Source organism: Tenrec ecaudatus, chromosome 17, assembly GCF_050624435.1.
Source record: "Tenrec ecaudatus isolate mTenEca1 chromosome 17, mTenEca1.hap1, whole genome shotgun sequence".
NCBI lineage: Eukaryota > Metazoa > Chordata > Mammalia > Afrosoricida > Tenrecidae > Tenrec > Tenrec ecaudatus.
Window position 1 is genome coordinate 30,783,883 of NC_134546.1, and position 18,292 is coordinate 30,802,174.

Genomic DNA, 18,292 nt, shown 5'->3' on the forward strand with positions numbered 1-18,292 from the left:
TTCTTGCTTAAGCAGGGAGCTTCCAAACACTTCATTTAGCTCAGTGGTTCTCAACCTTCCTAATACCTAGACCCTTTCATATAGCTCCTCATGTGGTGGCGACTCCCCAACCATAAACTTACTTTCATTGCTACTTCATCACTGTCATTTTGCTACTGTTATGAATTGGGTGACCCCTGTGAAAGGGAAAGGGGTCACAACTCACAGGTTGAGAACCTCTGATTTAGCTCCTCTCTCCCAGAGCTTCATCCTCAAAACCTGGCATCTTGGAAGTCTACACTGCCTATGGGGTTGCTATGGGTCATGACTGACTCAATGGCAGAGAGTTTGGCTTGAGCTTTCCTCAAAGGTTAGCTGGTGTAGTGGACAGATTGTCTCTGACACCAGATAGACAGACAGACTCAAATCACAATGCCACTCCTTATTAGTTATACGAATAAACTCTTGAGCAATGTGTCTCTTTGATGATCCATTTCCTAAGCAGCAAAACTAACGTGTTACCACATTGAAAAGTCAATGGGTGAAATAAGTAAGTAAAGCCAGCATAGTGTGTGGAATATAGCAGGAATTCCGTAAAAACATTAGCTACCCTGGTTTATCCCTAAAATGCAAGGTTGTCTTAATATTCAGGATCAATCAACCTAATTCACCATATAAAAACCCACTGCACTGAGCAGAGTCCAACTCAGAGTGACCCCACAGGGCAAAGTAGAACTGCTTCATCGCAGGGCTCCGGAGAGGGAATCTTTATGGGAGCCAATCGTCTCATCTTCTCCTCCTGAGTGGCTGATGGGTTAAACTTGTGGTTTGCAGCAAAGCGTTGAACCCACTGTGCCATGCAGGCTCCTGGGATTTCCTATCTCTTGCTCTCGCTGCCATTGAGTGTCTATTACTCGTTCATAGGGACCTGTCAGCCAAGTTAGAACTTTCCCTGTGGGTTTCTGTGAGTAACTGTTTATGGGAGCAGGAAGTCTCGTTTTCTCCTGCAGAGCAGCTGGTGGATTCAAATTATTGACCTGGCAGTTAGCAGCCCTATGGGTAAGCCATTAATGCCACCAGGGCTCCTATTAAAAACAAAAACCAGAGGCCCTTGTGACTCAAGGTGACCCTACAGGACCAGGTAGAACTGCCCCTGTGGGTTTTGGAGACTGCAACTCTTTACGGGAGTAGAAAGCCTCATGTTTCCCCCACAGAGGGACTGGTGGTTTCGGATTGCTACCCTTGCAGTAATCATTACGCCCCAAGGCTCCCATAGACAAATGATGAGAAAATTCTTTTGACCACTCTAACTGATGCAAACACATCATGTGACAAAATTCAACACCCACCTCTGCTAGAGGGAGAGACCCAGGAGTGAAGAGGAAGCTGAGCCTTTCTGGAAGGAGGTTTCCTGCTGGAGTGGATGGAGTACCTTGGGTACTGCCTCCTGGAGCTAGTGTTATCTAGCACTTGCTCAAGGCGGGAAGGTGCAGGAACGAAAGGAGCCTGTCCAGTGAGGACCAAGGGGCTCCTGTCCTCTGCAGGAAACTGAGAAGAGAGGTAGCAGCAGGGATTCAGGGAGGCTGCTTAACTGCTTCTCCATCGCATCAGGATGCTGGGTCCTTCCCTAGCAAACCCTAGAACTTCCCTAGAACTCTACGGGAGACTGCTGGGTGGCTATTGTTATTCATTTCTGCCCCCAGCAGAGAAGTAGAGAGTGCTTGGGGGTGGGTGGGGAGACAGCTGGTGTCAGAATTGGTTTAAAAAAAAAAAAGAGGTAGGAAAGTAGAAGCACATTTGACCTCCAACCTCATAGGAGCCAGTCTTAGGCTGATGTTGACCTTGATTCTCTCTCTTTCCCCCTTGTGAAGTTAGATGTGATCAGATGCCCCCCAATTCCCCGCAACTTTTAAAAACAAACTTTAACACACTCCACCCCTGTCTAGTCCATTCTTAGTGTAGTGAGGTGCCTTGGGGCACTTGCTAGGCTTGCCTCTTTTTTGCTGACAGTCTACTTTACCAAGCATGAGGTCCAAAGTACATGAGACAAAGTCTCACCATCCTCACTTCTCAGGGGCCTTCTGCCTGGAGCTCTGTTGCATGGTCATTTCATGTCCTTTGCAGCCCGGCAACCCGACACTCCCCACTCTTCTTTGAGCTTCCTTATTCACTGTCCAGCTGTGGCTTGGGTCTGAAGACTTCACAGTGCCATCTTTGCCTTTCTGCTTACCTTCATTACTGGGGTCCCCCTTTCGTGTCAGGGGCTGTAAATCTGAAAAGAGGCTTCGACCCTGTAGGCACGGGCTGTAGGGTGAGGGGAGAAGGATGCCAGGCAGACCTAGAAGCAGAATCTTTCATGTGTACAAAAGTGAAATGTTCCCTACAGATTAGGAAATCCATTCTTACTGTACACGTATGGAGTGAACCTGGCCGGTATTTAACCCAGAGAACTAAAAACGGACACGCACACTGAAGCTTTCCGTCAGGACTCATTGCAGGACTACTCACAGTAACCAAAATGTAGAGCCGACCTAGATGCCCATCCACAGGTGAACACATGAACAACGAAGGGGTGTCCAGGCATAAAGAAATGGTACAAGCTACAACATGGGGAAACCTGGAATGCATTAGATTGAGTGAAGTAAGTCCATCTCAAAGGGGCACTGTAGGATCCCGATATAAGAAATGTGCAGACTAGGTGAATGCCCAGTGTGTGAGCGCTTAAGAGGGGCCAGAAGATGTGGGAAACAGGGAGTCAGGGCTCAGAGTGCTGAGCTTCTGTGAGGGGGCGATGAAAACACTTGGAGACAAATAGTGGCAACGGCTGCACAATAGGAAGAACTCCATTAACACCACTGAATCGCAGACATTACAAATGATGAGATTTTGGTTATCTAGATCCACGTGCCACAATTAAAATGATGGGGGAGATACTTGGAGGACAATGAATTAGGCAAGCCCCTGGGTGGAAGGAAACGTGCAGGAAAGGTTATCTGGCGAGGACAGTTAAGTGGGACACATGAAGCGCTCCTAGAGAGCTGCACTACAGGGGGAAGCAACCCAATGTCTTTAAAAAGGCAGAAGATCTGGGGAAACACGAGCAATAGGAGGCAAAGTGAATAGGCAGTCAGACCATGAAAAAGTGCTCGCATCACGAGCCTCGGGGTAACTGTGCATTAAGACCACAATGGCAGGGCACTACACATCTGCCAGAGGGCTCAACTAAAAGGCTGATTCTGGTAATATCAACCGATAGCAAAGATATGTGGCAGCTGAAAGTCTCGTGCATTGTTGGCAAGGCTGTAAAATGGTACGACTATTTTGGAAAAAAGACTGAGCCATGTCTCCTGGTGTGTGCTCAAGAGAGCAGATAAATTAGATATAGAACTGTGGGGAGGGAGGGGGCCGTGTATGGTGCGGAGGGAGAGACGACTCACAGGAGGAGAGTCAGAATGGTTGCCCAACTGGAGAATGTGATCAATATCACGACATTATACATGTGGAAACTGTGGAAATTGGTGGCTGCTTCGGCTGTGTATCTGCTTAACAAAATAGGTTAACATTTTAGAAAAACTTGTCAAAGTATTAATGGTAGCGTTAGCCATAATAGTCCCACACCAGAAACAGTCTGGGTATGCATCTACAAGAGAATAAACGGTGACAAATTCATATGACAAATGGCGACAGATTCTTGATCTGCATAACCTCAAAAACCTGGCCAGAAGCAGGTACACCATAAGATCCCACTTGTAGAATCATCTAGAACAGCTACAACGAGAACAAAATATCACCCCTGCTTTCAAGGAACATACAGCCTAATTGTGGAGATGGGGGAATAATGATGTGTTATTAGGTGCTATCCAGCTAATATCAAATCACAGTGGCTCCAACTGCCCCCACAGGGTTTTCTAGCTTGCTATTTGTTCCTAAGGAACAAACTGCCAGGTTTTTCTACCACCCTACCACCACCTAGCTGCCAGCCCTTGGCTAACAGAGGAGCACTGCACCCCAGGCTTCCTCGGACAGGCCATAAGATATGACCCTACTTACCACAATTAAGTACCACAATCAAGCAGGTCAAAAGTGCTAAAAGGAAACAAATAAGGAATAATAATATCCGGCTCAGCCCTGGGGATTTGGAAAGCGCTGACTTCCAGAGTGAATCTGGAGTGAGGCGCGCTTTGCCAAGCAAAGCCTGCCGCCTAGGTGTGGGAAGCAGCGGACATGAAAGGCCTCAGGCAGCACAGCACCACACCCTAGCCTGAAAGAAGAGTCAAGATGCAAAGTCCGGCAAACAAAAAAATCCACCTGAACTCCCAGCCACCGAGTCGATTTCCAACTCATAGGGACCCTCTAAGACAGGGTAGAACTGCCCCTGTGGGTTTCCGAAACTACATTTTTATAGAGTCAGAAAGCTCCATTGTTCCAGTTGGTGGTTTCAAACTGCTGACCTGTGGTTAGTAGCCCAACGCTTCACCCACTATATCACCAAACTAAAAAAAAGAAAACCAAAGTCTCTACCATGGATGGAGTCGGTACCAACCCCGCTGTCAAAAGGTCGGGGCAAAGCCACCCGTAACTTTCTGACATGGGAGTTTCTCCCGCACAGTGGTTTCGAAATGCGCACCTTGAAGGCCGCAGTGCAAGGCGTAACCACTCCGCCACTGGGCCTCTTAAAATGGCGGGCAAGCAAGAGGAAATTCAAGTTTTGAGCTCCCAAAGCACAGCCAGATCAGGAATGTATTTTCAATCTTTTTTTGATGAATGAGGAGTGGAAGAATCTCAGGTATCAGCCAACTGTGCATCCACCTGCGTGTAGGGAGCTGTGGGAGACTTGGGGCTGCACACCTTCCTTAAAGGACTAGGCCATTTCCTCAGCTCCAGCCTCACTTACAGAAAGATTTTCCCGTCTTCGAGAAAAGCTCAACATTCTAACTGAATGCAGTAGCTTCCATTTTTTTTAATGCTAGCAACAAATAACAAAACACCAATGTGCCAAAATGGAGAACCAAACTCGATGCCAGCTCGGAGACCCCTGGATAGGGTGAGTTTCCGAAACTAACTCTTAAGAGGTAGGCAGCCTAGTTTGTCTCCCCATCACGGGTGCCAAACTAAATGCTTCCGCGCACAGAGGATTCAGCACGGGCCACCAGCATGGCGGTGTCCTACTGGTCTGCCGACGCGTATACGGGTCTTTCTACTACTTCAATCGATTCGTTATCTTGGCCCTTCCCTCGAATTAGGAACCCACCGATTCTGAGCAAAATGGCGCCAAATGGGTAACGAGTTCTTCTGTACGTGTTCAAGCAACTTTTCTGTCTACCTTCCTGCCAGAATCCCTGCATCTATTAAAAACCCAGAAGCCACGCTCACAAATAAACCAAAAGTAAATACCGGTAGGTGGGGAGTAAGCCAGAGGAGATCTCTAGTGAATGAAGTATGTAGGCACTGCGCCATATCGTTGGCTTTCTGAGAAAACACGATGACCGTAATAAAGGACAGCAGCTTAATTTAAGAAACATTGTTAACGTACAAATGCTTAGCACCAAGAGCATGCCATAATCTCACTACCCAGTAGAAGCAGAAATTGTATTTTAACAAGATAACTTTAACTGGGACTTAGGAACGCTATTTTAAGAAGAGTCTTCTGTAACCCATTGCGATACGACTCTTAGTGACCCGCGTAGGGTTTCCCAGGCTGTACATCTTTACGGGAGCCGACAGCCTCATGGGTCTCGCAGCCGTCTCTGGAGTTATAGAAAAGGTAAATGAGGAGAGAGAACCACAGTCTGGTAGTGGTCTTTATACTCATCCAAACGCACCACGTCCCGAGTTTTGATGTACTTATGGTCACGCTGTTGCTTTCGATCCAAAACTCCAACCGTACTTCCATTGAGTCAATGCCGACTCATAGAGACCCTATAAGATAGGGTAGAACTGCCCTTGTGAGTTTCCAAGACTCTAACTGCTTGTGGGAGTAGAGGCTATTAAAATGTAAAACCTTTCCTAATTATACTAAAGCAATTAACAGCTCTGGACAGGGGAAAGGACTTGAGATAACAACAGTGGTACACTGGAAGAAACACAAAGTTAAGAAGGTGTGGGAAATCAGCAAACCAAGTGACAGGACCGAGATTCAGATTTTCAGACTCTTTAAGGAGAGGGTAGAGAAAGAAAACTCAACCCTGGAAAGAGTGGCCTTTGCACCAGCCCCTGTGACTCGGCGGAGTGGTGGAATTTAGGGGAATGGGCTTAGGTCGAACCGGGCGGATCGCGTTCCGGCCGCTACAAGCAGGGGGTCTGCAATCATTTCGGGCCTGCAGGATGGCCCGAGCACCCCAAGACCCCCTGAACCGAGCAGAGCTGACGGCCGCACTTGGGAGGCGGACGGCCGCTTCGGGCTCAGACGGAGAGTGGCTGGCCTGCTCTGACCTCCACTGAAAGCGAGGGTCTTCCAACTGGTGTCACCGAATCCAGGGTCAGGGCATTGAGTCCCGGGGCTGGACTCTTGGGACAAACTCTCCCTGGCTTCTTGGGGCCTCCCCACACCGCGGGTAACGTCCACGCCGAAAGGCAGAGGGGCCAGCCGTCCGAGCGCGCCCCGCCTCCCCAGCCGGGCCCGGCCCGCGCCCTCCTCGCCCGGGAAGCCGGGGTCCCACACATTCCTCACCTTTTTCAGGGCTGGTACCAGCAACCCCCGCCACTTGGGCGAGTTCTCCTCGCTGAAAAACTCGTAGGGTAGCAGCTGAGCCTGCATGGTGCCCCCGAAGTGCCTCTGCGCGGAGAGGGGGGCGGCGGCAGCACGGGACCGGGGAGCCGAGAGAAGGCAAGAGCGCAACACGGAGTAGCGCTGTGACCCACGGAACAGCCCGGCCCTCTCGGGGCGCTTTTCAGCGGGGTTAGCCTTGGCACTGGGCCTGGGGGGCGAGGTCCGAGACCGGCCACCCACCCGACACTGGCACCAGCAACGGAGAGAGAACGCAGCCCGGAGTCGGCGGCGGCATCCCGCACCACCGCTCCGGGAACCAGCCTGCGCTCCTCCCTGGCCTGCCGGCGCCGCTCGGAGCTGCCCCCCGGTGGGACCACCGCTTGCCTGCCTGCCGGTCGATCGGCCGGGGCTAGGATCGCGATCCCGATCCCGGGCCCGGCCTGGCTCCGCGGTGGAGTCGGTGGCTGGGGGGAGGGCGTGTGGAAGGACGCTCTGGCCCGCTGCTCCCTCTGCAAAGCTGGGACCCCAGGAGCCAGGGGGCCTGCAGAAGCAGACCCGGGCCCGGGGTCTAGCGGGGATCAAGGGCCCGGGGTCGTGGTTCGGATCCCGCTGCGCTGGGGTGCCGCTGCCGCCGCCTCCGACACCGGTGTAGCGCTCCGGCTTCCTACTTGCGAACTGAACCTGCTCGCTATTGCGCACGCGCATCGGGGCTGCTCTGGTTCGCTCTGCGCTTGCGAGCTTGCCAGTGGAGGAGTGAAGTGCGGGAGAGGGAGGGTATTAGGCGAAGGGAGGACAGCCGGAGGGATGTGGCTGTACCCCCGGGGCTTCTGGGGCGGGACCAAGTAGCCGCAAGAAGCTGGACCCAAGCGGAGTGAGGCCAGGAGGAGAGTCACGAGAGGGCTGCAGCTTGCAGGCTTTTAAAAAGCCCCCACCCCGCCCCCTTCCCCATGATATCAGCTGGCTGCTAGCGATCACTCTGTTCTAGGATCGCACCCAGGCCTTTCATAATGAAAAGAGGTGTATACAAGTATTTGCGGGTGTACTTTGTTCCCTAACACGAAGATAAGGACTGACCAGAACATGGAATGTATAGTAAACAGACCGAATAAACCAGCGCTCTCTGCTCATGGAGCCTACCGCTCAATACAAGCGGGCTAGAAGGGTCGCTATGAGTCTGAATCGACTCAGAGACTGTAACCGTGAGTACGAGTGATCGCAAGATTACCAATAATCAAGACCAAATATATAGGAACATCGCTTTTTCTCTGTGTGTGTTTAGATTCGATCGGTTCACTCTCAAACCCACTTAAAATCGGCCGCAGAGTTTGTAAGCAGCAGTACTCTGTGGCAGGCAGCTCCGTTTTTTTCAACAGTGAGCAGCATCTCATTGAAACCTCATGGCAACACTGTTGTTGACTGGAAACAGTGTAGAGAACAAACCAGGTTTGACGCGGACGCGAGAAAAGTTCTACACTGGTTCTTTACAGGATCTCTTAGGGCATCTCATACTCTTCGGACCTTTCCTTTGTAAATGTACCGACATGATCGACATCTGTCAAAACTCGTTCTCACCTTATCAAGGGGTTCATCGTGGAGTTTTGAACTCCATGCATCAACTTTCTGGTAAGAAAGAGTAGAGGAAGCACAAGGGCCTCCTTCCAAGTAAATGACTTCCATATGGAAGAAACGTACCAAGAGGTCGGTGCTTTTTACATTCACAAGATGTGGTATCCTGAACACATAAAGATTTTGTCATTGTTTCATCAGACGCTATTGAGTCATCCTAACTCAAAGCAAGCCCCCCCACCCCCCGCCCCCTACAACAAATACAAACACTCCGCTGTCCTGTCTGGCACCATCTGCACAATCAGGACTCCGCTTCAGTCCACAATTGGCAACCTGCGTGTCAACCGATCTAGTTAAGTGTCCTCCTCTCTTGTTTAGCTGCTTCTCAACTCTATGAAGCATGGGGGTCTTTCGTTCTTCAGGGTCTGGTCCCTTCTGACATGTCCAAAGTATGTGAGAGAAGTGCCACCAGCTTTGCTTCTCGGGAGCATCCCAATTGGACTCATTTGACGATAGAATAGTTCATTTTTTCTGGCAATCTGTGGTATATTCAATATTCTTCACCAACCCCATGATTCAAATCAACAGAGTGTTTGAGATCATCAGCAGCTCCAGAAAGACTTGCACTCTGGAACCCCACGGGGTGAGTTCTCCCCTGTCCTGCAGGGACGCTATAATCGACTTGATGGAGGTGAGTTTGAGACGGGGTCCCTAGAGGTAGAATCAACTAGGGAGTGATTTTTAGGGTGTTTGGAAATGGTGGTTCGTGTGGTTCTTGGTGATAGCGATCATTGCCTTCGATTTCAGTTGGAATCTCACGGCTTTTTCATACATTTCAAACTTGTCGCGGCCTTGAGAGCTGTGCAGCTGGCTCCATTTTACGCGCCCAACCTATTCTCAGCATTCCAGCACAGGCTCCCACTCCAGTCACGCGGACTTTAGGGACATTCCTAGATTATACCTCACCGTTGCCTCGGGAGCTCTGTTCTTAACCTAAGTTTGGAACTCATTCTTCGCCTAGTTGTTTACTTGTCTGCTTCTAAATCTCATCTCAAATCAGTCTAATTGTTCCCACTCGGATTTTTCTACCACTGACCCCAAAATGCAAACTCACTGCAACTCAGAAGAACCCCGATGGCGTAGTGGTTATGTGCCGGCTGCGATTCGCAGCCTCTTAGAGGAAGAAAGACGGGACTTTCTGCTCTTGTGAAGAGTTACGTCTCGGTCTCAGAAACACACCCTGTCCCATTAGACTCGCTATGATTCTCCACCACGATCGTCTGCTTCTTTGCTGCAACCCAATCACAGTCGCCATTTTTAGTTGTTGGTTTCCTGCACTAGAGAATAAACTCCAAGGGTTCATCAATCTCATAACCAGCATCATATCTCTGACACCTATTGGTGCCTAGCACATAGTAGGCATTCAATAAATACTCTCTCATACTGCTATTGAGTTGATCCCAACTCTGGTGATTCTGTGGGGCAGGATAAAACTGCCCCTTTAAGTTTTCAAAGACTACCTTCTTATGGGAGGAGAAAGCCTGGTTTCTCCTGCGGAGCACCTGGTTTCAAACTGCGGACCTTTGGTTTGCAATCCGACGTGAAACTTAATACTCTAGAGCAGTGTTTCTCAACCTTCGTAGTCCTGCAACCCTTTCTTTAATACAGTTCCTCAGGCTGTGGTGACCCACCCCCCAACCATAAAATTATTTTCGTTGCTACTTTATAACGGAAATTTTGCCACTGTTATGAATTCGACGACACGCACACCCCGGGGTCGCGACCCACAGGTTGAGAACCTAGAAAGATTTAAAGTTGCTTGGAGAAAATTTAGCAAGGAGCGCTGCATAGTCAATAGTTGTCCCCAGGGAACGAGGGATCTTTGGAGGCGTGCAGATAAGAAAGGGTAGATACCCTCTCGGATCTTGGGAGGTGTGCAGATAAAAGAACGTTAGATTTTCTCTCTCTCTCTCTCTCTCTCTCTCTCTCTCTCTCTCTCTCTCTCTCTCTCTCTCTCTCTCTCTCTCTCTCTCTCTCTCTCTCTCTCTCGACATCAACGAGAGTGAGGAATATGAACTCGACGTCCAGTTCCCGAGTTTGATCAGATTGAGAAGGAAACAAGCCTTGGAAATATTCATTTCATCCTGGGCTGGGCATGCTTGGCTTTCAACTAGCTGGACGGTGGGGAAATTACAATCGAGTCTGGCGCTCCCGAGCCAGGAGACCTCAGGGACCGGCGCAGCTCAGGAATTCGGTGTCGGGTAAACTAGGCGTATTCCAAGGACAAAATGAAACACCTGCGGTTGCAAAGCGAGGCGTGTCACGCCGGACTACAAAAAGTGCCAGCAAGAACACGAATGACCCCTCGGCATTATTGGCCTCCTGGGTCCGTGCAGCGCACGCGCACACGTCTCCGATTGCTCCCCTACTCAGACCGAGCCTGCCTGCACCAGATCGGATGTGACGTGCAGGGTCATGGCCAGACAGAAGTAGCCGAGGCCCAAGAGAGTCGCTTCCAGGCGGGCTAGTTGAATTTCGAGCGCAGGCACAGCGGACCCGAGAGGCACGGAGTGGCGGCGCAGCTTCGAGCCGCGCGCCCCCTGCAGGTGGACGGCAGCGCCCCGCCGCTGGCGCCATCAGCGCCACACTGTTGCCTGACTCGCTGCCGCCAATGAGCTCCCTGAAGCCCGTTTCAGCCACCTCCACTTTCCCCTCCGAGGACCTCCATTGGCTCCCAGGAGCCAGTCCAAAGTCCTCAGCCCACCATCCAGTCTTACACAATTGAACACTGCTTTTCTTCCCCGATGGATTTCTCAGCCAGGATGAAGGACGATGGCCTCCTCCAAGGCCACGATGCCCCACGCAGCGTCTGCAACCACGGACTCCAGTGGACCGCGCCGGACCGGCAGGTGGTCCGTCCTGTTGCGTGGACGGTCTCCACGAGTCGCCACCGACCGCATGACACCTAACAACAACTACCGGCCACCACAACGCGGTCACTTTTTGGTCTCCTGCGCACGCTGTTGCGCTGACCCATTTTCCTCCAGAGCCACCTGCCACAGCCCCACCTCAGCGTTCAGATGTGCTCACGGGGCAATGGTCACGCTCACGATGGCGAACCTCACTGCGGGAGCCAAGGCTGACACAGAGAGACCCCCTGCGGGTTTCCCAGACCAACTGTTCACGGGAGTAGAAAGCCAGTCTGGCTCCCTCGCAACTGCGGGTGATTTCAAGCTGCCGACCCTGCGGATCGCAGCCCAACGCGGAAACCATGTCGCCACGAATCTGTACTACGATTGCAAACCCTAGCCAAACTCATGCCATCGGGTTTTTGCCACCGACTCATAGCGACTTGATGTGTTGAGCTGCTAGCTGCAAGGTCAGCAGTTTGAAACCAGCAACCACTCCAAGGGAGAGAGAGACGCGGCTTTCTATTCCTGTAGAGATCCGGTCTCGGAAAGGTACAGGGGCAGTTCTACCCTGTCATATAAATAGGTGGTGGTGGTAGTAGTAGTAGTAGTAGTAGTAGTAGTAGTAGTAGTAGTAGTAGTAGTAGTAGTAGTAGTAGTAGTGTGCGAAGATTGCATCCTTCCACCACATTTATTCAATCTATTACATGCTGAATGAATAAGCCGAGAAGCTGGACTATAAGAAGAGCTCAACATCAGGGCTGGTAGAAGGTTCATGAACAACTTTCCATATGCACTTGACACAACCTGGCTTGCTGAAAGCAGGGGGGTACTTGAAGCACTTGATGAAAATCACACTGCAGCAGTCACTAGGGATTGCACCTCAGTGTCAAGAAAAACAAAATGCCCACAACTGGACCAGTAAACAACATCATGACAATTGGAGAAAAGATTTAAGTTGTCAAAGATTTCACAACAGCACTCATGAAAGTAGCAGTCAAGAAATCAAATAACATTGCAGTGGGCAAATCTGCTGCTCGAGACCTACCTCTTTAAAGTATTAAAAAGCAAAGATGTTACTTTCAGGATTAAGGTGCCCCTGACCCAACCCATGGCATGTTCAACAGTCTCATATACAGGTGAAAGCTGGACTATGAATACATAAGATGGGAGAATAATTCATGCCTTGGAATTAGGATTTGGCGGAGAATATGGAACATATCACATACTGCCAGAAGAACAAACATATCTGTCTAGGGAGAAGTCTAGCCAGAATGTTCTTTAGAATGGACAATCACAAAATTCATCTACATACTTGGGAGAGATTGGTCCCTGACGAAGGACATAGGCTTGGTAAAGTGTAGGGTCAGTGAAAAAGAGGAAGACCTCAAGGAGATTGGTTGACACAAACACAGTTGTGATGATGGCACAGGACCGGGCAGTATTTCCTTCTGTTGCCATCGAGTCGCTCTAAGTTGGCCCCTAACAACAAGAACGTAGTGGTGCAAACTATTAGCACATTGGGTTGCTAATGAATAAAGTGGGAGGTGCCAGCTCAAAGATGTCTCACCAGAAGATTCTGGTCATCTACTTCCTAAAAATCAGTCCTTGGAACTTTTATTTTTTTATTGTGTGTGTATGTTGGATACAGAGTCTTTTTAATTTTATTTTTAAAAATCATTTTATTGGGGGCTCATACAACTCATCACAATCCATACAGACATCAATTGTGTAAAGCACATTTGTACATTCGTTGCCCTCATCATTCTCAAAACAGTTGCTCTCCATCTAAGCCCCTGGCATCAGCTCCTCATTTCCCTCCCTCCCTCCCCACTCCCTCCTTGGACCTTTTATGAAGGACATTTCTATTCTGCCACCCACAGTGATACATGAGTCAGCGTCAGGGCAACTGATTAGTTTATTGTTGGCTTTTGTAAAGTCTCTCTAGTTGAATCAAGCTGGAACAGCTACCTTAAACTGGTCACACTCCCACCAAGTGCAACTTTAATCAGATTCCTAAAGGCCTTTCTTTGATAACAAAACTTGATCAACAGATTCTTAAATGTATATGGAACAACAAAGAATAAAATATAGCTAGTTCTCTTGTAAAAGGACAATAGGGGAACTTTCTTTTACAGATAGGAAGATGTATTATACAGCTAAAGTGATTAAATAATTTGGTATCAGCACAGTAACAAACCTATGCACCAAGTAAAAGAAATCCACTGCCATCGAGTTGATGCCAACTCTTGGCGACCTTCTAGGATACAGTTGAATGCCTCTGAGTTTCTGAGACTGGAACTCTTTATGAGAGTAGAAAGTCCTGTCTTTTTTCAGACTTCTAACCTTGAGGATTGCAGCCCAATGTGTATAACCACTGTACCACCATGGATCAGTAGAGATCAAAATATACATATTTTAAAAACTATGACACAGAAGACATTGCAAATTAAGAAAAAAGTACATATTCTTCACAAAATTAAAAAGGGAAATTGATAGTAAACATGGGGAGAGGGGGATTATTCCTAGCACACACCCCACACAAAATTTAAGGTGAATTAAAGGCTTAAATGGAAAAAGCAAAATCAAAGTATTCGATGAAAATAAAAAATGTCTTTATGAGTAGGACAGAACTTCTCAGTAAGATACAAAAAAGTATGTCATAAGTGCGAAGTTGGGTAGATCTAACTTAATCGAAATTAAAAGCTGCCATAAATCAAAATATACCATAAAGGAAATGAAAAGTCAAGCCACAAATAAGGAGGAAGTAGTTACAATTTATATAGCCAAAAAAGAATGAGTGAGTATAACAGGTAGTTTAGAGAAGAGGTGATTATAAGATGTTCAACCTCATTAATAACCAGTGAAAAACAAGTTAAAGGCACAACGAGATATTATTTCATACCTATTGGATTGACACAAATTTTGGCAAATTAAATTCTTCTCCAACACTGATGGGAAAATAAATTAGGATAGCCACTTTCATTAACTATTTGTCTTTTCCTTTTAAATGGTGGACATGGGTATATTCTTTTTTTTTTTAATATTGCATACTTTATTTTTTTTTATTTTAACAATTTATTGGGGCTGATACAATTCTTTTCACAGTTCATACATATACATACATCAATTGTATAAAGCACATCTGTACAGTCTTTGCCCTAATCATTTTTTTCTCTTTTACATTTTATTAGGGACTCAAACAACTCTTACCACAATCCATACATATACATACATCAATTGTATAAAGCGCATCCATACATTCCCTGCCTCAATCATTCTCAAGGCATTTGCTCTCCACTTAAGCCCCTTGCATCAGGTCCTCTTTTTTCCACCCCCCTCCCTCCCCATTCCCCCCTCCCTCATATGCCCTTGGTAATTTATACCTCGTTATTTTGTCATACCTTGCCCTATCCGGAGTCTCCCTTCCCCCCTTCTCTGCTGTCCCTCTCCCAGGGAAGAGGTCACATGTGGATCCTTGTAATCAGTTCCCCCTTTCCAACCCACTCACCCTCCACTCTCCCAGCATCGTCCCTCACACCCTTGGTCCTGAAGGTATCATCCACCCTGGATTCCCTGTGCCTCCAGCCCTCATATGCACCAGTGCACAGCCTCTGTCCTATCCAGCGGACATGGGTATATTCTATGCAACCTCTCCTATCATAGATACCCAGAGAAAGCTTTTCACATTGAAACAAAGTTCCTTACTGCTTTGTTTGAAACTGCATATCAAAGCACAGATAAACTGTGACATAGCATACAGAGCATCATCTGGGGAAAGAGGAGTATGGTGGGCTAGGTTCTCATGAAAGGCAAGACCAGTGACACGTTTATGTAAAGAGAGACTTTTATGTCAAGAAAATGGCTTACACACATTTAAAAATGAACATGTTCAAGTGCAAGCAGGTTCCAAGCCCCTAGGTCAGATGTGAAAGTGGAGACTTCTCCCGACTCTAGTAGCTTCGGGGGCAAATGAGGAGGAATCTGAGGGCAGCGGATCAGGCTTGTGATTGGAGAAGAGAATGAATCCAAGGCCAGCAGGTGAGAGAGCAGGTCCCAGGGCTTTGGGGATTGGTAGGCAATATGCAGGCCACTGGCTCAAGTCCGTAAAAAAACACCAGATGTCAATGAGCCAGAAGTAGCATCACGAGGTGCCCCCCCCAAAAAAAGCAAGCAAGCTTTCCCACAGCATCTACTTATATAGGAAGTAGACTGCAGCCCCAAAGAAACTTCCTTTCCATTGTCTCAGGACTGTGATCTGAGTAAGGGGGTTGTGCTTCAATCTACTCTTACAATTACCAACAGATCCCATTATGGAGTTGATTATATTGTGTTAAGTCATGAGGCCTAACTGTCAAACCAAGGAGCCTTGATGGCATACACTGTGCTGCTAACAACAAGATCAGCAGTTCAAAACCAGCAGTCACTTCCAGGGGAGAAAACTTAGGCTCTCTACCTCCATGAAGATTTATAGCTCCCGAACCTCAAAGACACAGTTTCAGTCTGTCCTTTAGGATAGTTAACGAATCAGAATGGACTTACAGCAATGAGCTGAGAACTGCCAAACGACTTAGCATCCTGGCCCAGGCAAATTGACACAAAGACTATCACGATGAGGCTTTCTGCTCCCATAAAGATGTATCATCTCAGGAATCCTAATCTGTCCTATAGGGTCCTTATGAGTTAGAATCAACTCCATCATAGAAGGTCTTATAGGATATCAAAATGAATGAACTCAAGCTATATACATCAACATAGATGAATCTTAAAAGCATAAAGTGACCAAGACACAGAAAATGATACACGACACGGTTCATTACATAAAGTACAAAATGCCAGTAAAACGAAATTTCATTATTTATTGTAGAGCCAAACCTTCCAAGAGGACCCTCAACCTCCTGGCATTCATGCCCTAGTACAGGACCATATCAAGTCTGCAGAGATCATGTGTGTGACTTCCAAAGCTACCTCATAAAAGACTCAAGCAGCCCTCTGGCAAAGCCCACGTGATGAGGAATGGAGAGTCACTGCCATCTGATCAGCCAAGTGAATGAACCATGCTGGAAGTAAATCTTCTAGCCTCAGCCAAGCCTTTGGGTGACTGAAAGCCCAGAATAATTTATTTATTGTCTATATTTATTGACAACTATGGGAGCCGTTGTGGTGTAGTGGTTACCCTTTGGGCTCTGGTCCATATGGTCAGCATTTCAAAACCACCAGCCACTCCAAGGAAGAAAGAGGAGGCTTTCTACTCCCATAAAAGTCTCAGACTCACAGGGGCAGCTCTCCCTTGTCCTGAGATTGCTCAGAGTTGGCATCTACTCAGTGGCAGTGAGAAGGGGGCAAACGGATTTATTGACGATTCTCAATAGGACAACAAGCCTTAGAAATGCATCTCAGAAAAGAAAAAACGCTTCCCACTGTGAATTATAGATCAGAGTTGGACTAGACTAAAAACAAGCACAAGCAGATAACAGTTTAAAGACAAACTATAGGAAACACCTCTTCGACCACCAGCTTTCTCTTCTCTCACACACAAAAAGGCAGACATTCCCAAGACTTCGCCATCTCAAATACTGAACGGTAGAGAGGTTGACAATAATAACTACATTTGATTTGAACACAGGTCAGCCAACTCAAACTCCTTATCGCTCTCTGTTGCTTTGGGCTAACTACATAATATCTATTCTAATGCATCCTACAAATTGCATCCAGAGGAAATAACGTCATCTATCCATCAACATTATTTATTAAGTACCAGCCATAGAAGGAGTTTCAGGAATCCCTGAGTGGTGAAAACAGTTACCAGTAAGTAGTTGAATACTAATTGAAATGTCAGCAATCCCAAACCCACAGAGAAGTGCCTCAGAAGAAAGGCCTGGCAAACACACGAGGGGGCCATCAAAAAGCTCTTGGTACATTTCCATGATCTTTTCAATCCGTTGTCCCACACCCTTGTTGAAGCCCCTCATACTTTGAAAAGACCACAACCATTGACAACTCTCTGGCCCCTTTTGCGTGGGAGAGAGCCTGAAGACAAGAGGGGTCACCTGCAGCTCTACCGGAGCCACCCGCGGAAATTCGGCCAGGGTCCCCTTTCTTGCCGTGTGTGCTCAGACCGGCACAGTCTGATTGGGAAATACGGCCTCCATAGGTGCCATTAGTGTTTCCATCTACGCGAAGGCCATCTGCTTCATCAAGCTGGACTGTGATCGTTGGATGGACTACCCAAGGCAGCTACCCAATAAGAAACAATGCCAACTATTTGTCCATAAAAAAAAAATTCAAGCCTGAAAAAAAAAGAAAACCCTATGGCGTACAGAGTCAGAATGAACTCAAAAGCAACTGATGTGTGAAAGGTTCAAGGAAGACCTGAAAGACCTATGGCAGACCATGATATGTGTGTTAAAAACAAAACAAAAGTGTGGGGATGGCATCTGACCTCCTCCAATGTCATAAAGGGGAGACAGAATTACCATCATCAGCTGTCCAAGGTTGATTTCAATGACGCAGGGGCCAGACATGCTTCCACCCTCCAACCACCCCTCCACACAGCACTCTTCACTGGCCATGGCTGTGCAGAACTCAAGAGTCACACTCACGATTAGAGAAGTTAACAGGTTGCAAATAGGGATCCGAAATGTCCGTGATATAATTCTATGGTCAAGATAGCCTCTTTTCAGCTGTGCCCACAGGCATACCTTTCTCTCTGGCCTCTCAGCCACGTGGCTCCGTGGTCTCTGCTCTGTAACATTTCTTTTAGTTCTGCCGATAAAGATGCAAAGGGAACACAGCTTTGCCATAAGCCTTAACTGTCCCTGCATAAAAGAGGTTCGATGCTGGGGAATCTCAGAGCCCAAAGGACGCTGTGTACCTTTCCTGACTCTTCTTTCCTCGTGGTAGTGAGATCCCCTTCCGGGTTCTTGGATGGCTACTTTAAAGCCTATCCGGACAGAAAAGCAACCAGAGCAACAGTCTTATTTGAATTCTAAGATTTTACAATCACAATTAACCCTGTTAATAATCACTCACAACTGAATCCTATCAATATCCTCCCCCAGACCCATCGAGAAAAGGAACTCGGCGGGAGTTACAAAGGCATGGCTAGAAGAGCCATATAATTCACTGT

At 47.8% G+C, this 18,292-nt stretch overlaps 1 protein-coding gene across 2 annotated transcripts in view; it reads right to left on the reverse strand.

Annotated features, from left to right (window-relative positions):
- Nucleotides 1-7,363, reverse strand: part of SOS1 (SOS Ras/Rac guanine nucleotide exchange factor 1) — an 82,869-nt gene extending 75,506 nt beyond the window's left edge. For both annotated transcript variants that reach the window (XM_075536105.1, XM_075536104.1), the window contains exon 1: nt 6,650-7,363. In XM_075536105.1, the coding sequence (XP_075392220.1) occupies nt 6,650-6,736 (87 nt within the window). In that variant the 5' untranslated portion in view covers nt 6,737-7,363. The remainder of the gene's footprint in view (nt 1-6,649) is intronic.
- Nucleotides 7,364-18,292: the final 10,929 nt, after the last annotated feature.